The sequence below is a fragment of the Echiichthys vipera genome (assembly GCF_963691815.1).
Source record: "Echiichthys vipera genome assembly, chromosome: 13".
Classification (NCBI taxonomy): Eukaryota; Metazoa; Chordata; class Actinopteri; order Perciformes; family Trachinidae; genus Echiichthys; species Echiichthys vipera.
The window spans coordinates 9,722,331-9,749,322 of NC_139838.1; the positions used below are offsets into that span (position 1 = coordinate 9,722,331).

The window sequence follows — 26,992 nt, forward strand, 5'->3', positions numbered from 1 at the left end:
TGTTTTTGTGACATATAACGCCCAAGACTTATGACTCAGACCAGTCCAGCAAAAGTCAACTGATGATACATCACCACCACCATGTAGAGTGCTGCAGGACTGAATCCTAATCCTGGAAATGAGTAAGCACTTTCACACTTCCAGTTCCCTTATGTCGAAGTCAATGGGTTTTCTGAATGGCACTTGGGTTACTATACATGCCTAAAATAATGGTTTCACATGTTGTTCTATGACGTAAAAGACGTAAATACTGTGAATTTTGAGGTTTTTACTTTTCTTCATTGAAAATGTGACTACAGATTGTCAAAATTCATCACGCCAATCATGTGACATCAGTTAGACGCTGACGAAGTCATGCGACTGTGGTGGAGTTTGTTTCCTTTCTTCTGACGATTTAATTTCAGCTACAGAAATCATAAAAGCGGTGTTCATTTGTGAAGATCATCTTGCTGAACAAAAAAATATATATCAGAAACTTTTGTTGAGCTTATTTTAGGCAATAATCCAAAACCCAATGTAAAAATCCCATTGGCTTTTTGTCAGGGGAACCAGGGCGATGCTAACGTCCGGGTTTGGCCTACAAAAATACATAATTCCTGCAGCACTCTATAGCCACGACAGAATACAATCTCAAAATACATGTCTATAATAACATTAAATTAAATTGGCAATTAGGTTCCTTAAAGCTCACTACTCACTAAAGTTATGATGCATGTGAGCATGCATTTATGTAGAGGTCAGACAAAAATCTCCCTCACCTCTTCAATAAGGTATTCCTCTTATCCCTGACATTCACATTAAACCTGCATACATTTTCTTATCAATGCACCAAACACATTTACCTCGAAAGTTCTCCAAAATATATAAATCTCTCGCCATTATGGCCCATGAAAAATAAGACATGGGACCAACAATAGGCGAAATGGCAAAGTCATTTTTGCATGCTGCAGCTGCTGCAACCAGAGGTCATTGGAGGAGATATTGCTCATATGAACCTGAGTTGAGTGATAAAACTGTCAGTGGAAGAGCAAAGAGATATGACTGTTGTCGTCTAAAATAGTTCTCCTAACCTTCAGCTGAAGAGAGTGAAGAGCGAAGAGGAGGACAGTAAGAGAGTGGCACCTCAGCCTCTTCTCATTGAAGTGAAAGAGACATTAAGAGGCTTCTGTTAGGAATGTTAATGTGCATCGATCAGTGTAATCTATGGCCAACTCTTGTGCCTGGGTCCCAATGTGTGGGCAGTGAACGTCATTGTTCCACGCTGCAGGCCTATTTTACCCTTAATAAGGTGCACATATACTGCACCTCTTTATTGACTGGACAGTGTACTGTATATTGCTTTCATGTCATTTTAATTCACCATATAGGGTCCTATTTGTACCTGTTTTATCTTATCGACCCGTTATGGCACCCATAGGTTCTTCTATTCCAATCATGACCCATGCATTATACTTAAAGACAACACTCCTGTTCCACTGCTTTTCCCTTTAGACTACAGCCTTGTTTTTTTTTTATAGAGCAGATAGTTCATATTTTATGGAACAGATATAGGGCCACTGATCAATACGCATATAAGTAGGAATATTGTTTCCTGTTTACATTCTAGACTCAAGGGAGTTTGATTTAATATGTTAGTCAAGGCCAGACAGAATCTGCTGAATGGAATTTAGAAAGTGATTTAATGTATGGCCGATGTTCTGCTGCAGGGCTTTGCTTTGGTGCTGCACCATCATTCCACTTTGCAAATATGATGATTAATGCATATTGTGTTGTTTTACCACCACACAACAAAGACTATACTACAGCTCTTTTCCCCATGAAGCTCAAAACTGTCTCCAACAATTGGCACATATAAGTGTTTTCTGATCTGACGCCACTATTAGCAACCGTTAAACACACAGTTTAAACAATTGACAATAGGTGGTTAAGTTTTGGTAAGGTTTAGCAAAAGATCAAGGTTTTAATTACATTTAGAGAAACAACAATACACTACCGTAATGTTTTCACAGGCCGAGTTGTACTCTTTAGGACGAGTAAACTTAACTTCCAGTGTAACACTAAGGCTTACATTGACAGTTACATTGACATATAGGGCTTCAACTAACAGTTATTTGAAATATTGACTGATCTCTATTTTTTCAATAAACTATTAATTGATTGGTCTATAAAATGTCAAAAAATAGTGAAAAAATGCTCATCGAAACTTCTCACAGTCCCAAGTGCTGTCTTCAAATAGCTTGATGAGCCCAAAAATATACAGGTTTTTATCATGTCAAACAGAGAAAAGCAGCTAATCCTCGCATTTACAAGAGGCTGGAACCAGATAACGTTTGACATTTTTGCATGATGAATAATCGATAATCAAAATGTGTCCAAATGTACAGTATGTCAAACAACCAATGACTCGTTAATCAACTAACCATATTACTACTATTAACATAATTTAGTTTTATGTAGTGTCCTGGTTTTGGAGATTTGGCCAAGCAGCTTGGACTGCTGCAGGTCCAAGTGTGTGTGTTTGTGTGTGTGTGTGTGTGTATGAGAGAGAGAGAGAGAGAGAGAGAGAGAGAGAGAGAGAGAGAGAGAGAGAGAGAGAGAGAGAGAGAGAGAGAGAGAGAGAGACATTAGCTGTGGAGGCACGTTGCATTCTGCAGCACTTGCGCACGCCTTTTACGCTCCGCTCACCTCTCCGTATAGTAAAGCCTCTCCACGCCGTCACCAGCAGCCGGGGACAGTCTGCCGGTTACAGGGCCGACGCAGAGGCTCCACTGGTGACAGACGAACATTAACCCCCCTCCCCTCCTTTCAACCCTTCCTCTGACTGTTGTTGCGCCTCTGCTGCAGCGCGTCCAAGTTCAGGTGAGCCCTCGTCACCGGCACAAGTCCTCTCTCCGGTACCCGGGATGCTTGCTCCTTCCCGTTAAATGGGACGTTATAAATGGGCCGCGCAGGATGTGAAGCCTCGCTAGAAGAAGCAGGAGGATGGCTAGACCAGGCTTGTCTGCGGCGGTGCTGCTGCTCCTGCCGGGCTTCCTCTCGGTGTCCTCCGTTAATGCCGGTGAGTTTTACCACAGGTTGATATGCGAGCATCACGAGTAAACAGGGGGATGGTGTACTGGTTGATCAAACAACACATGCTCCTGTGTAGTATTAGTGTGTTTGGAGCAGAGCTGACTGACGTGGTGCATGTAGTTCATTATAGTGCAGCGGATCCCTCCTGACATGACACATTGTTATGGATGTGTCAGCACCAACATTTGCATCAGCTGGGTAGATGCAATAAGCTTTGTAATGGTAAAAATGGCTGACACAAGTTAGTTCTCAGACTGTATCAAGACTTAGGCTAATGTGGTGCGTTATACACAAGTTTGGAGGATGTTTCTAGAAAGAAGTATCGTTTTAAAAGGGATCTTCTTTGTTGCACTATATGGTTGGTTTCACTGGCAATCGTGCACTTAATCTAAGATAGTAAGATGTAAAAACTCCACCAAAGGATAGAGAGTGTTGATTAGTTGATTAATTGATTAGTTGATTGTCAAAATCTGCACTAATTGTGATAGCCAATTAGTCATCGATGATTCCTTTCTCATTGCAATATTTGCATGTTCCCGCTCTACAGATGGGAAGACATACAGCATTCCTTTGTTGTATATGACGGTAAACTGAATATATTTGGATATTGCAGTGTTGGTTGGACAAAATAAGACATTTAGTCATGTCACCTTCTCAATAAATTAAGACAATAGCCAATCGAATACTGTAATCGGTAATGAAAGCAATTGTTCGTTGCACCCCTAAAGTGTGTTGCTCTTAGGGCTGGGTATCAATTATCAATACCTTTAAGGTATCAACAGAAATAACCCAGTACCAATCAAAACTCGCATTTTTGGCATATTTCATCTGCTTGCAGTGAATCACCACAGAGTTTATTGTGATGTTTGATTGGCTCCCTAGCGCAGCAGCACCCTTCAGTCTAGTGTGGTGAAGTCGAGCTCTGTGTTTTTGGATTTGAGTTGGCAGTTCAGAGATGCTTCTATTCACAAATTGGGTATCATTCGAAGTAGTTTATTGGTATTTGCATCACTTGAAGGATACCGGTATTGTCTTCCTAAACAATGCAAAGCCCTAGTTGCTTTGCCCAAAAACCTTCAGTTTGACATTCATCCTTAAGGGATATGAAACATTATTAGATTAAGTCAGGATGAGGTAATCCTATTCAAAGTTCTACACACAGCATATACTGTATCTAATCATGCCATATTATGCATGTTTGATATAGTACCTCATCCATCTTTAATGGTGTTGCATATTTTTAACCTGCAGCGGCTTATATTCAAGAAGAACCTTTATTTCAAGCGTAAGATCTTGGTTACATTGCATCCCGATGATAAGCTGAGAGATGACAGATAGTCCTTTGAAAAGCCCAAACCCTGACGATAAGATCATGTGGGATTTATCGCAGCCTCCAGAGATTTGATATTTGGCTTCCCAAGGCTGGAGATGAATGTAGTTTTGAGAGGGAGTTTTGAGATTCTGCAGGCAGCCTTTAGCTCTTTGGCAGCGGAATGGATGGGAATCCCTCTCTGCTATTGTATTGTATTGTTTCGGTGGGAGTGTGTGAGCGCTGGAAGATAAACAGCGGGGAAACAGCCAGTCAAACAGGGAGTCACAGCAATGTATCATACGCATACATGAACACACTCTGCATCAACAAACATACAGAGCCACTTGGGGGCCAGCAAAAAAAATCTATTTCACCAACACTATATAACACTCCAGTTGTCTCTGCTGTATTCTGGTGATTGTGTTAGCATTGGGTAGACACAGACACAGAGAGAACATTCTTCCTCCTGTAATACGATTATTTGACTCTGCGAACAACTTTGGGGGCTGGGTGTTCAATATTTGCAGAGTTGTGACAATGTGACAATCTAATTTGCAAAAAGTGACAGACTGCAGTTCCTGCTTGTAATCTAGATGGTAAACAGAGCGGAAGAAAAAGTTGTGCAGCATAATCAGATCACACAGACACACACTTTGAAAAGGAGTGAGAGCAAACAGAAGGGGCCATTTTATGCACCTTTGCTCAACTAAACACCCTTGGGCATTTTGCTGCTACGGCCTTACTTGGCCTCCTTTAACCAGCAGTCTAAGGTGGCTATTGCTGGCTAACATTAACCAAGTAGAAGTGTTTCACAACGTGTGTCTGCCACTGGTGTAAGGACGTGTTGAAACAAACGTAATACATCCCCCTTGACACATAATTTGGCTTAGTTGTATGGGAATGTTAGTTTTTAGGGGACAGGGTTAAGCTAATGAATGTAATGGAAATGTGTCATCAGTCGGCCCTTTTTTTTTTTTGTCTAAATTCTATCAAACTTTCTGTTTAACCTACAAATATAAATGATGGCGGAATGTTTTGAATTTATTTAATGGTGTAAAACTAAAGTCTAACTTTTTACTTTTGTAACCAAATTTAATTTTAACTGCCTAATTTAGATTGGTCTTTACCTGAGTCGTCAAAAGGACGCTAACACAGATGAATTAGCCATGTGCTAAACATTAGCTTAAACATTGGTTGTCCAAATTAACGCCAATGCTGTCAACAGATCCGGGACCGTGCTTCAGTCCTAAAATGACTTGCTTCTACAACTCCTAAATATACTGTAAAATCTTCTTAATTCTCATTTTTAATGTATACCACCAGCTGAGCCGCTCAGGCTGAGCATCGCCCAAACATCCCCTCTGTTTTCTCTTATCAAAGTCACTTTTGTACACTAATTAGGCTTTGAAATCCCCATGTACAATTATAAAATTTAACTTGAGAATTGCATTCCGCTTACACTTTGTGGTGATTGGCCAGGAAAAGCACCACAAAAAGACTGGAAACTGACTGTATGTGTCCGGATAGGCACAAGACCAGCGGACAGTGTCTGACTGGTGACACATAAACATTAAGTTCAATATTCACTGTCCTTTCACTTTTTTGGTCTTCACTAACTCCTTAGGGAAACATCTTTAGCTGCTAAACACATCACTATATTCACCAGCTAGTTGCCAACTTTGTCTGTCTTCTGTTCGGTACCAGGCCTTATAGCGTACACTGACTTTGTTTTGCTGAACAGCTGCGACAGAAAAGGACACTAATAAGAGTAGTGAGAGTGAACCTAAACAGCAAAGTCATGGGCCAGAAAACCCGAAACCATGAGCTGAAAGATGCTAAAATGCTCCATATAATTTGATACATTGTTAATATAAAAGCATTGATCACATGTTCCTTAAGACATGGTACACACATGGTGAGGAAGGTAAAACTGGAAGAAGAGTGTGGTTACAAACAACTTGTACATTTCTTTTCCCAGAATGGCCCTCGTGGAAAAATAGTTGTGTTAGAGAAGACTTTAGGGGAAAAAACATATTTATAGCATAAATAGAATAAATGCTCGTATCAATGCTAATCCCGTGTGTGTGCGTGTGTGTGTGTATGTATGTGTGTGCACACGAGCAGGCATGTGTGTTCTTATACAATGTCAAGGTCTTCCTCGAATGTTGCTTTTACAAGTAAGGCTCATGGGAAATACAACCCTGGCTCTGATCATAGAAGACCTTGAGTTGGTCTCAGCTGACCCAAACACACAATCATTTCTCTCTCACACACACACCTTACTGATGTGTTTTTTTCTTTCCACTCTGTGGTTCCTTCACAGGAAGGAAGGAAAAAAAGTTTAGCAAGGCTGTGATATAATTCCTCACAGTTAATCTCCTGATCAAAACTTCTGCATTGACTTCTGGGGTGCGAGTTTGTATTTTTTTTTTTGCCCAGACATTAAAATTAATTGGCAGTATGACCCAAGGAAATACATCCTTATGAGTCACACTTTAATGAGATGTGCGTGGGAGAGAGAAAAGAGGGGAAGGTAAAGATAGGAAAAAATGTGCGTGAGTGTGAGAGAAGACGAAGACAGATGAGAGAGAGCCTTTTTAAGGGAAACACCCAGAGACCTGAGTGTGGTTAATTAGGCCTGGTATTAATGAAAGCGGAAAGATTAATGTGTAGGAGGAGAAGAGAAGATTTTTGACAAGGCTGGGCAAGGGAGTCAGAGGAGAAAGAGTTCAGAGAGAGGAAGATGTGCATTCAGGTCTACATTGTAGCATCAAGGCATGTATTACAAGGTGTAGCGACAGAATATTCATGACCTGCCTCTCTCTATTCTAATTTTTTTTCCTGTGGCCATGCTGCGTGTGTCAGACACCCTGCTGTCGGCTCCACTCAATGTGACCATCAGAGAGATTGAGGGAAACTCTGCCGTGGTTACATGGGAAATCTTGGAGGGGGACCCTGTCATTGGATTCGCCATCACCCAACAGGTACTTCTGTCTGTGTCGTGTCCTTCATGTGAGTGTGTGCCCAGAAAAAGTGACAAAGTTTCGATTAGAGGTTTTCAAATTGTGAGGAGAGACACGAAGCAAGGAAGCTGTATTAAGGGGGAAAGGGGAAGGTGTGTGCTGGTGAATCTGAAAACAACAGGACAGCTTTTGTTGTTTGGCATGTTTGCATGGCCCAATCAGCAGTGGCTGTGATACAGAGTCAAGGAAGATAATAAAGGGAAACAGTCCCAAAATAAAGAATTCCAAAATTTTATTTCCATGGCCGAGGAAAGTTCGATCAATATTTGTGAGCATGAGCTGCTCTCTCTTCAAGCCAGAAACCAGAGAAGTAAGTCTCAAACTTGTGATGAAGTCTGGAGCTGCTCCATAGACAGCATAGACTTTTTATGTTCATAGTGTTGTCAGTTGTGAAACAGAAAATGTCACCATATACTCAGAACATTCCCCTGGGTGTTCTCAGTTGTCATCTATAGCGTCTTTTCCAACTCATTGTCTATGGAGCAGCTCCACACTTTATAATTTATGATATAACAAATTTGAGTTCTAGCATTCTAGTTTTGGGGATTTTGGTTAGTTGTTCATGTTAACTAATATTTTTTGGACTGTCTTAAACCATAAGAATAACATGTATTTATTTTGAAAAGGGCTGTAGTTCCCCTTTAAGAGCCTTTAAAACCTTAAGCGAATCATTGCTGAAATTATCTTAAAAATCACACTCCTGCTTTGAGTCATAACTCAATGATTTCTGAACACACAGACATGATGCATATTTCATTAGATTCAGTGTGACGTACACTTTCTTAGAATGTCAATTTTTCTTTTTACATCCATCGGGAATAATGTCCATAAGTCTGTCTACAAATTGGATAAAAGATGCAACATTACGTTGGCTTCAGTATCAAGTTACACCAATGATAGTAAATGGGTAGATTTTAGGGCTGCAGCTATCAAATCCTTTTGTAATCGAGTATTCTACCAATTATTCCATCGATTAATTGAGTAACTGGATAAAAAAAGTAGAATTTTATGTAAAAATGTATCATAATTTGCGTTATTTTGCAAAAAAATATATTATGTCTGGGGTAGGCCTATTTGGTGTGGTAACCCAACAGGGGTGTGTGTGTGTGTGGGTGTGTGTATGTGTGCATATGTGTGTGTTGGGAAGAGAGAGAGAGATGTGTGTGTGTTGAATAATATATATAATAATTCAATACTCTCGCAATTTACCATGAATAAGTTTACTATTTAAACAATTCAAAGTGGTGCATACAATTCTACATGACTCATGTTTTCACACAAACAGGTTTAAAGACAAAGAGATTCATTTATGAAATGAATTAGAAATAGATATTATCAGGAAGAGCAACTCGCTCTCTTCCTGTTTACCGTAACAACAAGCAACGCACAAAACTCCACTGACACATTTACTCAAACAACATTATAAAGACTGATCAGGTAGGTGATGTTATGTTTCACATTCATGAAAAACGAAACATAGAGGCATTCCAGAGGACAACTAACATTCTCTTCCTGTTTTTAACATCTGCAGTCACTACGGCAACCGCGGCGCTCTGTGAAGGGGCGTTACTAACTGGCTGCTTTCGGCTCAGATGCTGAATCATGGATGTTGTGCTGTTGTGGTAGAACAGTTCTAGGTAACAGTGGACACATTGCACCTTTTTGGATTCTTTTTAAGTGAAATGATCCCAAACGTATTCTCTGCCTGTGTGCATCCGCAAAACAGTCCATGTGAAACAATGATCCCTGCGCTGAGCAGGCCGCATAACGTGCAAGATAGAAACTAAACGAATCATCAAAACTGCCTCAAGGATTTTCTATAATCGAGTAACTGGAGTTACTCTAGTGATTGTTTCAGCCCTAGTAGATTTCAAACAGGATCTGTTAATAGATCATTTTGCGTCATTTGCACGGTGTAGATTTGCTAAAATGTAAACAAATATTGGCTAAAGAAAACAGGGCTCAAGTTGTAGTGCACAATGTAACTCACTACAGGCAACAACACATATTCGGCTTACAGCCCCCAAAGTATTATGGGATATGGAGGGGGGCGCACAGTCAGATAAAATAGACAGAAAAGGCTGAGGAAAGGCGAGTTGTGATATGTTAACATTTTGCAGCAAGCTAGTTGTAAATCCAGTTTCCGATTTTCAAATAAACGTTTTGTCTATGTGAAGTTTAGAGGAATTCTCTCCTTTAATTGCCCGGTAAATTAAAAATCCCCTCAGGAGACTTACTCCGATTGACCCGATCAAGCAGCCCGAGCTGGATAATAATGTACATCTCAAGCAAAGCATACATGGCCAGAGAAGCTTAATAACATTGCTGGAGGCTTTATTTCAGCTTTTTCCAACTGTTAACCAAGAGAGACATGTTTACATTTGCAGCATAACAGTACCTAACCAGAGCGCGGCTTGTTGAATTTTCTCAAGAGGGATCACCGGCAGGAGAGTCCGACCTTGCCACCAGAAATCTGCGTTTGAGAGAGCATGCTTCCAGGGAATTTATATTATAAGTCTATTGCTAACAAGTCGTTTGTAGAACACTTATATATTGCCTTAAAGGAGCAGGGTGCAGCTGGACATGTGACTTTACTGAAGTGATGCAGGGTTTTGACTGCATATATTGCTTCTGTGTGTCAATACTATCTTTTCATGGCAAAGACATTACAGATGGTGAGTGGCTCCTACAGAATTCTGTTCCTGGCACGTTGGATGATTCTGAACAGTGACTGCAATCTGTGACTACATAGTATCAGACAGTGGCCTGATGCAAGTTTTAACCCTGACCTCTGACTCGTCTGCCAAGGAAAAAATAATTTCTCCTGCAGGGATCAATAAAGTTTCATATTCCAAGTCTCCTGGACCTGATTTCTCCACCTCTGCCCTTCTATTCCTCACTTTTCTGCAGAAGAAGGATGTACGCATGCTGAGGTTCATCCAGGAAGTGAACACCACCACACGCTCCTGTGCATTGTGGGATCTGGATGAGGACACGGAGTACATTGTTCACGTTCAGAGCATCAGCATGGGAGGCAGCAGCCCACCCAGTGAGCCGGTCCTCTTCAGAACTCCCAAAGAGTCGGAGAAGATGGCGTCCAAGAGCCCAGGTGAGTGATGAGAACACATCATTTTCTATTTTTACTCGGCTATGTATGTCTTTTTTCTTTTTTTTAAATGAATATCTACACAAATCTGTGCATAAAATGAATTTAAGAAATACAATTTACAGCAGAGACACACTCTGGTTTGTTTTTTCACGTACTGAGAGGAACATTGGCACTTAATAAGCAGCTCATTCGTCCCCAATTCCATCCTTGCAACGTTACAGGAAGCTTTTTCTGAGCTGTCGTTGTTGCAAGAGTTCTATGGGGACTTCAAATCCTTGTAGTTATGTAATCCTTTGCAAAAAAAACATGCATTTTTTTGTGAAAATCATCACCAAAAGAACCTTAAGTGTTAGTTTTCACTTCAGCACAGCACATTCTACAAACACAGACGTTAGTAGAAAATCACGCAGAAGCAGAAGCAGAAGCAGAAGCAGTCAAGATTTTAACAGCTAAACAAGCACTTTGCTTCTCTGTCAGGCACACATATTTACATATACATCTACACATGCATAAACAGTTTTTCATAGCAGCTTGTATTCTTTTATTTGTGTTTTCATGCGTCAGCACAACAAAGAAAATGTAATTTGACAATCGAATAAAACTAAAACGAAGAAATTGCTGTCTTTTGTAAGAACCCGTCCCCAACCCATCCCGTACAATGTACTGTTCTAATTCTCAAATGCAGAGGCTGTGTTATCTGGAGCAGGCTTGCAGTACATCCAATTTTATCATGTTCGTCCCAGTTACAGTGCCGAGAGCAGCTGCTTCAGAGGGACACAGAAAATGCTAAATGCTCATCAGCAGGAAGGCGATAAGGAAACAGGGGACATTTGGGAGCAGTGTATCCCTTAGAAAAAACCTGTGTGGGGGCTTGTCAAGGTCCCTGTGAGGGGTGCGAAGTGTTGACATATAAACAAATCAAGTCTCTTCTGCAGTATTTAAGCAACGTTCCAGGCTAAATGTTTCTGGTAAATGGCCATTTTTCCCACTACTAACCATCTGTCTGTTGCTACGCTTCTCAAGCTTTTAATATTCTTGCCCTGCACTATGCAGTTTCAGTGATAACAGTACCAGATTTACAGTCAGAATTCTTTTAAAACAATGGGTCCTTGATTTTGCCTTAGGTAGACAAAAGCAGTTCTCGCATTTCAACCTGACTTTTGATTATGTTGTCTGAAATGATAACTGTAGCTGCCAGATTTTTTCAGCTAGCTATTTAGCTAATTAAGCTAACGTTAGCTGCATGAGTTAGCTTCAAAAGAGAACTGTGTAAAAAGGGTTTCACAAATGAACTTCATGGCCACATGATGTTCTAAAAGACTGATGCTAGGGGTGTACGGTATAGGCGGTAGGACGTTAGGATTTTGGCTGCGGTCTGGATTTAGACCGTGTAATGGGCTAAGCAGCTCTGTCATACCCACACAACGCATGCAGATGAAGCCCTGAGGAAATATTTACTAGTAAGCCTATGTGAAAAAGTAATTCATGGCCACAGTGGCATATCTTGACTGCTGTCCTCTCTCCAATCTCAGCGCAACTGTCAACATCGCTCTTCTCCGTGCCTGTTGTTGTTCTTGCAATCGTTTCAGTCTGGTTGAATCCATGGTTGAATAACCACCACGTCTCTTGCTACTTTAAAAAAGATAGTAACTTATCAGATACATGTAGTTGAGTAAAAAGTAGAATATTTCCCACGGAATTGTAGTGTTTAAAGTATAAAGTATGTATAAGGTAGCATGAAAAGTAAATACCCAAGTAAAACAAGAGTCTCAAACTTGTACTTTATGATAAATATACCGTGATATGATACTGTTACCGTCTATGCTTCAAATTATACCATAATATAATTTTTAGACCATACTGTACAGCCCTAACTGACTCTAAAAGTAATTTTGTACACTGACAATGACTTTGGCTTCGATCTAACTGCTAGTCAGACTTTAGATAGACGTCTTAATTCATCCGAATAATATGGCTCTCAGTCCACAGGTAGCCTAGGGGCAGGGTGGCTAACTTAAAGTAGTCTTAATTGGGGCGGTCGGTGGCTCAGTGGGCAGCATACTGCAGCATCCTGTCAAATGATATTACTTTTTGTCAACAGTTATTGACTTTTAATCTTGCCAGCATGTTATATACTTGCTAACTGTGATGTGAGGATTTTCACTCACCACCAGTTCACGTTGTAACGTGAACATTCCATGTTACACTCCTTTCCATCTTCATTCAGCTCTGTGGATTCTCCGGCCTAGACCCAAGCAAACAAAATCGATTGTTTACTCACGCAAAGTCACGTTGGTTAGGTTAAACAAGATTTCTGGTTTTGAGTCAGGACTCACAGGGTTGTTCATGTATCTGTTAGTGAATGCTGTTTTGACCGAATCGTTACTTAAATGTCGTTATGCGTGGGGTCTCCCACATTTTATGACATCTTTTAAGATTTGTAAAATAGCTTAGTGTGGCCGGGGCTAAAAAGAAAAAGTAAACATATGATTTTAAGACTCAATACTAGACGGAAATATTTGTTAAGCTAGCTATACTTTACACATGCAAGGTCACGTGACACAAAGTAGACGTGACATTTAGTACAACAATTTGTATTGATGTCGGAGGGGATTCGTTTTATTTGCTCCGACTTTGATGGAGGTTCCCTGTGTGCAGATTGTGTGTTTATGGAAGCATTCATTAGCTGTCCTGATTAAATCTCCACGCCATTACTGCTCTCCTCCTCTTCTAAGCGGGTATAAATCAGCCTGACACCATTCAGTATCAGCAGGCGCAATGCAACACAACACAACTCAACACAACACACAACTGTCTGTCTGTGTTACTATCTGCCATCTGTTTATGATTTTTTTATATCTGCCTTCTTCTCTCCCTGCGTCTGAAGCTCATATCCAATAACAGCAAAACATTTCAAAAATCCTGAATGCACGGTAAAACATTAGAGACTCCTTGCTGTCAGAACTGTTACAACCTTTAATTGATCTCAGACAGTGGTGCAGCAGCAGCCAGTTTCCAGTATTCACATACTGTACAGGTCCCCGGTCTTCCCAGTAAAGCTGCAGTAGTCTTCTAAACAAAAGCTTTAAACATTCAGAGCGGTAATATGGCAGCAATCAAATATTTTCTATGCAAAGATACATCGGAGTAATGGCGTCCTGAGCAGACAATGAAGTCACTCTCCCTCTGTGTGTGTTGTATTTTGAGTTTTCTCTGTTGTTTGCTTTGATAGCTTGTCCAGCCACATAAAAAAAACAATGTTGTTTCACATATTTTTATGGAGTTCGCCTTCATGTTTTCTACATGGAACAAAGAACAGATGCTCTTCCTTTAAAATCCAGTTATGACCATACTGTATACACACTTGTGAACAGTAGTGGAGCTCATGTACTGGAGAGGAGATTGTTGTTAGCCTCAGGTGTGAAACCTGACTCGACAATAAAATAGTAATTTGATTCTAATCCGATTAAAGCTGCTTGGATTATTGCATCTGTCATGTACAGTAAACACTGTAACCAGGTTATCTGACTTTTATTGAAGCATCACTTTTAACTTTAATAGGAGAGCTGCTTTCCCTGGCAGTTTTTCCAAATTGCTTTCTTTGTGTCAATACAGCTTAGTGTATTTGCTTTCACTGTTTGACAAACAAGGGCAAGTTGTTCCAGTTTTTTCAAAGCTGTAATCTGTTACTCATTACACATTCAAAAAAAGTAGTTATACTACTGATTACAACAAAAGTAATGTGTTACCCTACCTGTATCCACATGTCATTGACATTGTGGGTGTTAACAATCAGGCAAACCCTACGATATTGAGGGATTTACTGACCATCAGCTTAGTCACGGTGATTGCACACACCTCTCCAGAAGTCCCGACCAGAGGTCACGCTTACCGAATATGTTCCATCATTGTCAGGATTTTTTAAACAATGATGGAAAAAACTGAAGGCCCTCTGTAATTGTAACAGAACAGTCTGCTCCTGCAGAGTTGCAAGTAAAAAGCAACAGTGCCTCTTTGGAAATATTTCGTATTTAAACCCAGTGCTAATAGGAAATGTGGTAACGTTATGAGGAAATCTGCAAACTTCCGTCTCTGGAATACAGTGCAGCTGCACCCGCTCAACAGTGGAAAGTCGACCAAAGAGGCCAAAATAATTTTGCTGATCTCACGGCAGCCTAGTGTCTGAGGTTTCTCTAAAAAGATCCATAATTGTGATGACATGATGGCTGCAGTGTTTCTATTGGCCTCTGCTGTCACTGCCAGAAAATAAATCATCATCTGCTTTGTGTGATGCTGACATTAAAAGGGATCATACAATCAGTGTTCATATTTTCTCTCCATGCCCTTATTATGCATAACCCATACGTTTGTTCTGTATGATTATTATTAAAAAGTTTAAAACAATATTTCTTATTATCATTCATTTAAAATTTGGAATTGAATGTAAAATATTCCTTATTATCATTAATTAAAACATTAAAATGAATGAATGAAAAATATTCCTTATTAACCGACTGAAAAAGTCTAACACAACCTACGGTTCACACACTGAATCTGGGTGACTCCTAAATGTAGGCGTACTCGTGGCTACCTATGCTAGCATGTCCTAGACCGGTCTGGCCTCAAAGTTATTATTGTGATTTCATAATCATGTCACACCCAACCCAAGCTTATCTTATTCAGAGAACTGCCCAGAAACGTGTCATCTGCTGTTACAAACTTTATAGTATACCTTCCTTCTGTTAAGCCTTAGGCCTAAGCTTCAACTCAGCGGGACACCAAGGCAACAAGAAACCTGAACGCGAGCCTGACCACTGAAGCGCAATCTCAAAACTCAACCCAAAGTCAGGACATCCAGTCTGCGCTAGATGTTTCACTAGCTTCAGTTACTCAGTCCAATTTCCCATTCAGCATTTCATCTCTCTTTCTATAGACCATATCGTAAGACAAATTGGCAAAAGTGGCCTTGAATGAGGTTTTCTTACTTCTGGAAAAGAACTTGGGCTGTTTATACTTAAAAAATAAGAGCAAACAATAAGCTTATTTGAAATGCAGTTTGGTTTGTTCATGTTGAGTTTGTGTTTTTAAATCCACGCTCCTGGAGAATTATCTACACAAGGTTTTCATGAAGTATTCCAATCATAACTACCATCGCATGAAATCATAAAAACACATTTTCCTGTTGAATGAATTACATTTTTTATTAGATTACATAAATTACAATTTCATGTTGTTCATGTTTCTTCGATTCTAAATGCAATAACAGAATTAAATGTAATATGTTATTTTACTGCAAAATGGCTAGTTTATTGGCAATGAGATTATATTGGCTGCGGTAGTTCCATAAACTGCAGCAGTAAGCTGTTATGGTAAATCCATTCTGTATTGACTGTATTATAACTTCAAGGCCAACCCAATTTAACTAGAGACCCCTGGAAACCCCCCATAAAATGCAAGTAAAGACGTCTAAGTGACAGTGATGTCTTGATATCATACAGTGCTTGCCAAAGACATCACCAGTTTGACGATGGGGAAATATGGGGTAGCACCCGGCCTGCTGCTGGAAACAGAGGGTGGAAGGTTGTGGTCCAGACTGTGTTCATACCTTTAACCCTGTGATTGGTGTAAAGCTGCAGCTGCCAGAGTCCTGTCAGCTATAGAAACACAGTGAGTGATGGGGTTTGGGTTCCAGCTCTCTCTGTCTCTGTAGACCTCTGCTCTCACTTAACTTTAATTACACTGACCAGAGTGGAAATGAGACAGGATTTACACCAGACGGCCTCTCTGCTTTCCCGTCACCCTGCTGTATTCTTTTATCTTTCCCTGCAGAGTATCACAGTTATGGCAATTTCGCATTTTCTCTCTGGGACAATGAATCTCAGTGTCCTGGGTAGCGCATTGTTGACTCTGCGTGTGTGTGTGTGTGTATGTGTGTGTGTTCTCTCTCCAGATGAGGTGACAATGGAGGAGGTTGGTCAGGCTGCTCAGCTGAGGGCTGGAGAACTCATCATCATTGTAGTGGTGCTCATCATGTGGGCAGGTAATATTCCTCTTCAGCGACGCACATTCATCACTGCTGACCTTATGGGAATCCATTGTCTTTGGGGAAAATGAGCTCTCTGACCGAGGCTCGGATTAGAGACAAATACACTGGTCGTGGTGCCATCTCTCTCTGGTGACTGTTTTGTGACATGCAGTGCTTTTGGGATGGTGAAAACATTTTCGGTGATCATAATACATCAAATCCATGTTTATATTTTTAACATCCATCAAGATATGTTTGTCAGAACAGACAGAAATGTGTATAGCAAAGAAAAAAATAACTGAGATTTCAGATCTGGTTGAGCTGTTTTTCTTTATGTGAAGGTGTTTAAATAAAAAAAACCTTCAAACTCAGGCTCTGAGGTTGAACCTTACCCCTGAGTCCATCAAATTCAGCAAATAATTATGTTAAACTTTATTATCCCTAAAGGGGAAACTGAAACATAGAACAGTCTTACACCCCGTTAAGAATCATAAAATAAAGTAATACATAAAACATTCATTATCCAAATTACGCTAGAGGATGATGTGTGTTGTACAGATTGTAAAGCCTTTTGAAGCTAATTTGTCATTTTGGGCCATAAAGGTCAAATTAAGGAAAGTATAGGTAAGTGTGTCACATTACAAACGTATTTATTTAAACGCCACCCACAATATTTCCTAACCCTAACCATGTGGTTTTGGTGGCTGAACCTAACACAGAGTTTTGTTTAAATTTACAATGTTAACCACATGTTCACCATGTTCAAAACAGCAACTGAAGTGGAGCGTCACGGTTTTACGCGCAGCGATACCCAGTGCATTGATAAGTGACTCCAAGGGGTCCTGACAAGGTGACCATTCGTGATGAGCTGGTATATGAATGGGTTAATTGCTGAGGCTCTATTTAAAGTAGACACAGGGTTGCTTTGAGCTAAATGCTAACATCAGCATGCTAACAAATTCACAATGACAATGCACAACGAGTATGTGTGACACGTGAACTGTAGCAGGTAATACTAACCATATTTAGTTTAGTGTGTTTGCATGTGCTAATTAGCACCAAACAGAAAGTATGGGCTAGACAAAGTTAATGTAGTCATAATTAGTAATAATAAGAAATTGACCCGATGATGGCCCTAGATGAAAAGTTAAATTTGGTTCCAGATGTTGAGATGTTTAGAAGAAAAAGTGAAAACATTGACCTGCTAGTAGCGCTAAATGAAATATCATGTGGTGAACCTAGAGCCATGCTGCAACATAGGTATGTATGAATGCATAAAGCTCTTTGTTTGTATTTCATAGCATTGATTAAATGTGCTAGCTAACCTGGAAATTTTCCGTCTGTCAATAAACTCAGTTAATACCTGCTTTACATGTATAAACTGAACAAACATCTGACAGTTTAAAATTACCATCTACAGAAAGAAGTTATAATGAGAGCATATTGACATCTAACCTGACTCTCACCAGATGAATTTCATTCCGCCTTGAGTCCGCCTAGCTCCCCTCAACCAACTTGGATCGCTCCATAGCAGTGGCGGCTGCTGGTCTTTCAAGGTGGGGAAGCTCATTTTTCCGGCCTACATCATAAATGTGTTTGTTTATTTATATGTAAATTCTACCCTTCGTTCCTTTTCAAGAAAATGATCTGTGACCTTGTCGTACCAACTAGGCGTCTTTTCCAGGGACTTGACCAGTGTCCTCTCAATGGCAGCAGAGCTAGGCTGCTTAAACGGCCTTGGCCCAGCTGGAGCTGCTGCGCCAGGCTATTGTGAAGTGTGACCGCCTGTGAGTGTGAGTGATCGTGACGGGGGGAGAAGATCCGTAGCTGCCGCTGCTCGTTGGGGAAAGAAACTGCAGAGTGACCGAACAGAGTCGCCAAACACAATGCTAGTTGTTTTTAACAAAGACAAAATCGCCAGGGATCGTAAAGTCTCCGGATCAGTTTAGAACAACGGAAAATGCTCCAGTGGATATTTATTCTTCAAGATCGCTGATCTGCTCATTTAGCTGTCAATCAAATGGGTTTTCCGCCTCAGACAGCTGAGCTTCCCTTGCTGTCTTAGAGCAATCGCCACTTCTCCATAGCAAAGTGATTTCAGGTGGTGGCGCCAATCAGGACCGCCGGGCGGTGTTTTTATAGATGTGACGTAGCGGAGAAGTGACTGTTGTGATTCAGACAACAATGAGGGCTCGCATTAAGGAAGCATGCGTCAACATGGATGCTGCTATTTCATCTGTGTTGTCCGATCTACTGAATATTTCTTCTTGAAAAGAACACAAGAGAACAGCTCTGAAGGCTTTTGTTGGTGTTTTCTCCCAAACGGGATTGACTTTTCCCTGCGTCACTCTCATCAGCGTCACTGGTTGGTTTCAATGTGAGTGGTTGAAGTAGCACGTCAATAAAGATGACGGATAAGTGGTTTATTATATATGCAAGGACTTTTGATAAGGCCCAGCCTCCTGAAATCACTTTCCTATGGAACGATCCAAGATGTATGAGTGAAGCAAGGCGGAACGAAATTCATGTGGCACGAGCTAAAACTTGCATTCATATAAAAATTAACTTTTTTGCCAATGGGCTATAAAATCTATGAAAAGAATGATTCAACTGTTTTGTTTCAAAGGATGAACAATAAGGATACATTCCTCCAAGGGAATTCAAGCTTCAAATAAGTGTGTGGCCACTTGCATAGTGACATTTTCATCATAACACTACAGTTTTTTTAAACTATAAGATGGTGGCTGTTTCTTATTTTAGCCTCCCAGTCATTATCTCTGTGTTGCGGTTATCATTTTGCATCTCAGCATTATTTTGCAGACACACACAGCTATAAATATTCCTTCCTAACCCACTTTACCAAATGTAATGAGACACAAATATAGCCCAAATACTGTATGTAGCATATACAGCAACAGCAAGCGGCCTGAATCTCACTGTGCAATTATCCATGCTAGGGCAAGAGTCTGAGATTCAAACAGAGTGGGAGACGTTAGGAAAGGAGTGAAAAACTGAGCAATCAGGTCCAGAGAAGAGGAAAAAGGGGAGCGGGTGAATTGTGTTCTTCAGTTTTTAATTGGGCATGTGGGTCATGCTTGAGGATATCACAGTGAGATATCCCATCTTGGCCTTTGATTTTTGCAGTGATCACATGGCAGAACAAGAGTTTCTGGGCCAGATTCCTCCTGCCTCCACGCGCTCCTCCGCCATCATGAATAATTCCCTTTCTTCTTTTTCACGCTTGTTCTCTGTCTCTCACCGCATAGATCCTTCTCCTCTGCCATGTTTTTAATCTTTTTTGACTGACGGCAGGCCTCACGTGGCTATCTTGTCGTCAAGTTCACAGTTTTGTCTGTACGTTTCACCGCATTCATGTCTCTGTTTCTCTCACTTCAGTTTGGTTTGCTGTGTTGACATATCAAAGACGGCTGAATGAATGGAGATAAATTACGAGTACACATCACCACCTGTATCAATATGTCAAGGTGCATAGAGCTAGAAATATATATATGTTTTTAAATCAGGAAAGTGAAAAACAAATAAACATTATATAAGGTTGAAAACAGAGAACATAGAACAAACAAAGCAGTGTAGTAGCATTAAATGCTTCCTGTAAAAGCTTGACAGCCAATTAACAGTGCTTCCAATGCAAATTGTGTTGAAATTTGCAAATCCATTTCCCGCTGAATGTTCACTTATTTACATGTTCTGGGGCTTTTTGGTCATATCGCATGGTCCTTATCAGCAGATGAATTTTGTTCATTTGTCATGGAAGTGTAGTTGTTCTCAGCAAGTTTTGGATTTCTTTTCAATGTTAATAGTTGAGAATTAATTTACACGTGATAGATTGGCTTTTTCAACATCAAATAGTCTTGACCCTGCCAGCTCCCTAGTACGAAGTCTGTCTAATCTCCGATTGATTCCAAATTGTGAGAATTTGTTGTGAAAATGTGGATGGGGTTTCTATCATGTGGCTAGCTTGAATACAAGAATACAAACATCAGAGAAAAATGTTGATTTTTTAAGGATGCCATCAAAAATGTCTAACTGGAGAGATGATGAGATTCAGGAAGAAGAGACTAAAGTACGAACCAGCAACCTGTAAGTGAAAACATGTCCAACAATGCCAATTTTCTCTTGTGTACTACATGTGTGAAAGGGCAACTTCAGACAATGTCCAGAGTTCATATGAGAACATGGCTTTATAATACTGATCTTTAAAGGCATAGTTTGACATTTTTAGTGATACGGTTATTCCCTTTCTCGCCAAGAGTGAGATTAGCAGATCGATAGGCCTACCATTCTTATTTTGTGTTCACACCATTTGTCTTCATATCCATTTGACTTCCAGGGGTGATTGCCTTGTTTTGCCGTCAGTATGACATCATCAAAGACAACGAGCCTAACAACAACAAGGACAAAGCCAAGAACTCCTCAGAGTGCAGTACTCCAGAGCACCCACAGGGGGGGCTACTGCGCAGCAACGTCTAAGACCAGCCCTGCATCGCCTTGTGCAATAACCAACTCCTCCAACCTCAGGACAGGTGAGGAACAGCAAATCTTTATTGACTGTCATCTTATGTTATACCTCAAGACCATCTCTTCGTAAATTTGGGGTTTTCTCTTTGATCCAACAGATAATTTGCTAAACTCGCTCCAGAAACTGTGATCATAGTCCAAAGAATCTATATCTAGAATTTCTCAGAATGGTGATGTTTTGCATGGAGCTCTGCAATAATTTTCATTTCAACACAAGAACAAAAGTGTAAGGGATAGTTTAAATATTGGCTGTATGTAAACTCCAAATGTTAGCATGTTCACCTACAGTAGTGACTTGAAGTTACTTTCAAAGCAAAACATATCATTGTTATTTTGTGGGGTTACAGATTATGTGAGAAAAAGACGTGTTCAGGACTGATCTATCGACTGCGTGGAAGCCATGATGATGCTACTATCTGATCAAAGTTTAGGTGACAAGCTCTTCACTTTAGCTTCAGTCTTTTAGCATTACATCATGTACATAGCCATGAAGCATGCATTTAAAACCCTTTCATAGGCTTCATGTTTTTAAAATTAGTCTGATGGAAACCATTTGTATGCTAGTGAAAGGCTTTTCAGCCAGCTCAGGGACTTAGAGTTAATTAGCTAGCTAACTGAAGCGATACAATCTGCTAACGACAGTCATTTCCACCAGGCACAGTTGGCTTCTACGCCTGGCAGTGTGAAACCCGCTTTTGTCTCTGTCTGCAATCAGGAACCCATTGTTATAAAAAAGAATAAGTATGTGGGTACATAATCTGCCTATGCATTTTTAACTTTTTGCATGTAATTTAACACCCCATTCTCATTTAATTGAATTGGTTAGGTTTAGGAAAAGACCATGATTTGGGTTCAAATAAGTATGTGTATCATGTAAATTAAGTTATGTACATACAACATAGGTTAAGTAGTCAACCTAAATATGTTATCACTGACTTTTGGTTTTACACTTATTTGTCTGACCCATCCATCCACCTCATCCTTATGTGGGCTTTGCTCGTTATACTTATATATATACAGTATATATACTTATATATACTACAATATAACTCAGTAGGGACAAAATGACAAGCGAAAAGCAAGACATACGTAATGATAACACGCAAAACCATTTAACAAAACTGGTGTGTTATTCCATTTTGTGATACCAGGCAGGGGAAAAAACACTATCATGACTATATATTTTTGATCCAGTAAAGTACTGTTGTTTCCTGTCCTTATCTCTGAACTCTTAAGCTGCGTTCAGACCGGACGCGATATACACAACGTTATTACATACAAAGCAACATACCTACATTCAATGCAGAGAAGTGATCACAAGACGGGTGGCACGTTTCTCGCATTACACACGATATCGTGTCCATCTCGTACGTTGAAAATGTTGAACTTTTCAGGAGATTCGTGTGATGCTGTGGCACGTCAGCCAATCAGCGTTTAGATGCATTAAGTGTCATCGTAAAGTTCTCCATGATAACATACAGGGCATCACCAAAGCCGTCATTGCGAAGCCAAGCGTATCTCCAGTCTGATCTACGAGGAGACCTGCTGTGTGCTGAAGAAGCAGGGCAGCACCCTGTAGCTTCGTAGGCTAAATCACAGATGTCCTAATCCCACTATAACACAACAGCTCTTTTAAGAGCCACATACTTCATCTGAGAGCTCATTTCTGTTCTTTCAGGAGCATTCAGATGCCTGGTTAGCACTAGCATAACTTCCCATTTAGCAAAACAGCACAGTAGTGTAAAGCTTCAGGCTGAGCCAGCCGAGCTGCAGTTAGCTAGCCGCCTCCGTCTCGCTTAAGGCAGCTGCTAGCCTCCTGTCTTATCTGCCTCATTTGGCTTCTGACCCTCCAAATGCACAATTGGAGCAATGATCCAAATATGATCAAATGGCGCGTTTCTTGCGTTACTCGCGTCCATCGTGTCCGGTCTAGAAGCAGCTTTACTGTCCTTTGTCTCTCATCGCTCAGTTAATGTGTTTCCTGCAGACCCTGAGACCAACAGAAAGCCATTCTCAGACCCCATCGTACTGAAGAACTGATAAACCATTACAGAAACTCTACTCAAAACGAAGAACTCTTCAAAAACAATGGACACAAATAGGAACTTTCACAATCAAAGGCTGCAAACAGTGAAACAGGAAACAGAAGAGGACAAACCTACATTTACCTTTGTTGTGACCAAAACTGGACTGTAGCCTACTTTGAGTGGACTGTCAATATAGACATAAAATGACTGACGATGTCAGTCAAAGCATAGGAGGGGAGGTAATTTCCTCAAGAACTGCTCGATTCATACATTCTGGTTACTTTTCATCAGTCACATCAAATCGGAGTGGAGGCATGGATCATCAAACATTAATGTCTGATGTGTTTTTTTTAACTCCAGGTTTGTGTCACTGGTCAGAGATGACAGAAATGTAAGTTACCTCGCAAGAATAGCTGGTCCTTCAGGTCCAGGTATCAGTCAGCACACAACTAAACAAGCTAAGCTCTGTTTTAAACCAAGGACTTTCTCGTTTTCTATCTCTCCTTCCGCATTCCATTCTTTCTGTCTTTATTACAGCCCTTTGTGTAGCAGCTCATCTCCCTGTCTTTCTGTGTCGGTGTCTCTCTAATAAGCACATTGACGTTTGGTGCTCCTCCTATTGTGATTGTTTGAGCCCTCACAATCCCAGTCTTGATTACGGTATCATTTTGTTATTGGGTCAGAAATATTGCACGTTGAGTCTTGTCTCCTGCCTTTCCCTCTGTCATCAGTTAAATTATGCATCTGTTTTTCTCTCCTTACTGAACTGGAACCTTAATGCCCTTGTCAGTGTGGGGATAAAATATGAGACTTGAAGCACCATATTTTCCCTGTACGAGTTGGATGAAGCTGTCCAAATACAGTCATGATACAGAGTTTAAGGATTGACCGGGCAATCTCTCATCTCAGTGGGGTCTCACTTCAAATCAGCCTTTTACAACCACTTCCAGGTTGAAATCCAGAAGTTAACTTTGAAAAGAATGGCATGCCTGGAAAATGACTGATCTAGGTTCAAATTGAGGTCTGTTGTTCATCACTGCAGATTCAGCACCATGTGCTATATGTGCTCAGCAACGGGTAATAAGGATGGAGACATACAGGGCATCATTCCTAATGAAATGTATACACTGGGCAAAGATCGGCTGGGTTTCCACTCTGGTTTGGCTGGAGACCAGCAGGGGTGCCAGGCTGTAGAAGCATACAGATAAAGCACTCAGCTGTTTTTTTTGAAATTTTACCTATTTTCTCCTAGACACCCCTCCCCCCTGAAAATACCCCCGCAAAAAAGAAATGATCATTAACATGCAGAGTTTTAATGGGATTGAGAAGGTGATGCATACAATCTAGATGTGAATTCACTAAAGATGCAATGCAGATTTGATTACCCAAACTACCAGCACTATGTACAACTTTTGCAAACTGGCAGCACAATTAGAGCTTGCATGAATATGTATTCTACATCTCAACAGATGATAGCTTATTCCGTTGTTGTTGTTTTTTTGGGGGGGGGGCAATTTTGTCATTTTATTATGTTAATTTAATGATCTGCTCAGCAAACAAGCAAGAACTTAGAGAGATGGAAAAAAATGTCTTGTACAGCGGGCATATTTTCAGTGAATTAAGGGTTTACTTCGACCAAAGCAGAGCTGGTGATTGTTGGAACAGTGACAAGACTAAAACCAAGACAGTTTTGACCACACATACACCTGCGCAAATATATCGGTAACTGCCGGTTGTTGGGCTGATGGTTGCCTGGTTCGGTAAGGTTTGATAACTGTGAGCATATTCTTCTGTGCCATTAAAGTTCTTTGTTGTCTAAAAACTGTTATACACAAAATAATGAGTCACATTGTTGCAATCTGTGACACGTTCCTGCGCACTGTAGTTTATTTTGAGTCAATACCATAGCATTCTGTTGCTCTCAAAACTCACTGGTGCACCAAATGTGTATATACCACAGCTGGAAATAGTCCCTAAGAAATAACACTTTTTACTTAATCAATGAGGAAATTCATCATCATTATTAAAAGAGAAATCATAACATTTACATATTCAGGACTTTCCCACTCGTTTAGTTACCACTTCATCAAGGGGTTTATGTAAAGGAGCAAAGGAGTCCGGCAGAATTATCCAGCTGAAGATGAAGTCTCATTATCTTCTTCGGGGCTTCCTGTTCAATTATGATGTGTTATCCACAGAACTGCAAATGTATTGGACCCCAACCCCTGAATCCTGACGCTCACCAGCTGAGTTCATGAAAAAGTCAGACAAAAGAAAGAAAAAAAAACGCTGCCGAGCTGAACTCAGCAAACTTGCAGCTATATTAGAGATAATGAGTGGCTGTCTGAATGCCTCGCTGGTTGAGATGACTGCTAATCAGCACCTCATACACACACACACACGGATATACACACACATGCTGGATTTTATATACTGCCTTGTGTATTTGAATATTGCCCTGTGCTGAGAGACAGCCATTACTTTGCCATCTAAATCATCAGTTCTGCCAGAACCCTCACCCTCTCCCTCCTTTATCAGCCTCCACTTTCACCAGCCACCTTCATGAGCCTTCATCCTTCCATTTATGACTTTCCCCTTACTCTCCATCCCTCTGTCGCAATGCTCTCTTTCTCATATATCACTCTACCCGCCCTGGTTTTTCCCCTTCACCAGTCTTGTCCTCACTTCTCTTCCCTCTCCCCTGTTTCTCATTATATCCACTCTCAGACTCCCGTTAGCCGCCTTCTCCCTCTCTGCATCAGCTCATTCGGCTCCGGCCCACTACCTATCCCTCACTCTTCTGCTCATTTATCACCTTTTCGTCTCAGACTGGCCTGGATGGACACTTCAGCTGGTACACAAGTAAGGTGAAATAGACTAGAGGGAGGAGGAGAATGAAATAATCAATAAAAGAGGAGAACTGACAGGAAAAGTAGAGGTACAAAAGGTGGTGGTGGTGGTGGGGTGGGGGGTGACATGAAAAGCACATACCTAGGTGGAGTTTTAAAAAGGAACAAGATTTGTCTGACAGTGGTGATTTATGTGGATTCCTCCACATGTTGGTGTGCACGATGGCTGTAGTAAGGACGATATTCATCATTTAAAGAGTTTGAAGGATGAGGATGAAGACTTTTTGCTTGGGACATGCAGCTTTAGCCTCCGTCTGTTGGCACAGCATCGTGTAGGGAACTGCTGTGTGCATATTGATGGTTTAAAACCAGTCAGATGGAAACATTAAAAAGTAAGCCAGAGACGGCATTTTCAACCAACTCCTGGATCTTAATTTTGTTTAATTAGCTAGCTGGCCACAGCGGGAGCGTGCCTTTGTTCCCCGGGTCCTATGTTCCCCGGGTCCTATGTTCCCCTGGTCCTATGTTCCCCGGGTCCTATGTTCCCCGCTTTGTATGTGACCGGGGAACAGCGGCCCTTTTTTTTAAAAAAAAAAGAAAGGGTCCGATGTACCCCAGTCTGTTATTTTTTCCACAATCAGTACCGAATTCCCCGGCAAATAGGCTTATGTAGACCCTCCTAACCCCGTCCCTCACCATATCCTCTAGTCCTAACAAAATGCTGAATTAAATCCGTGAAGGCAGAGGCTAATGCGACCAGGGAACATAGGGATGACCCGCCACAACTGATAAAATTGGCTAAAAACAATGAGCCTGCTGTTGTCTGTCTCTGTCTGAAATCAAGGACCAATGGGTCCAAAAATACAGATAAACTAAACTACAAATTTAAAATGGTAATCAGCCACCATTTTCATTGTAAACTGCATATGTCCTTCACACAAACTGTATGTGAACTACAGCTGTAACTAAGAGGGATGATGCTGAGCAAAAGCTCGATTGAAAATGAAAGAGAGATTCATTCACACACCAATCTTTC

The 26,992-nt window shown here is 40.7% G+C and overlaps 1 protein-coding gene across 1 annotated transcript; it reads left to right on the plus strand.

Annotated features, from left to right (window-relative positions):
- Positions 1-2,982: 2,982 nt before the first annotated feature.
- fndc5b (fibronectin type III domain containing 5b) lies at positions 2,983-21,032 on the plus strand (the record flags this gene model as incomplete). The annotated part of the gene is made up of 5 exons (XM_083925847.1): positions 2,983-3,058; positions 7,250-7,368; positions 10,318-10,516; positions 16,467-16,556; positions 20,893-21,032. The coding sequence occupies 5 exons, from the start codon at positions 2,983-2,985 to the stop codon at positions 21,030-21,032; spliced, it is 624 nt and encodes a 207-aa protein (XP_083781973.1).
- Between the last annotated feature and the right edge of the window lie 5,960 nt (positions 21,033-26,992).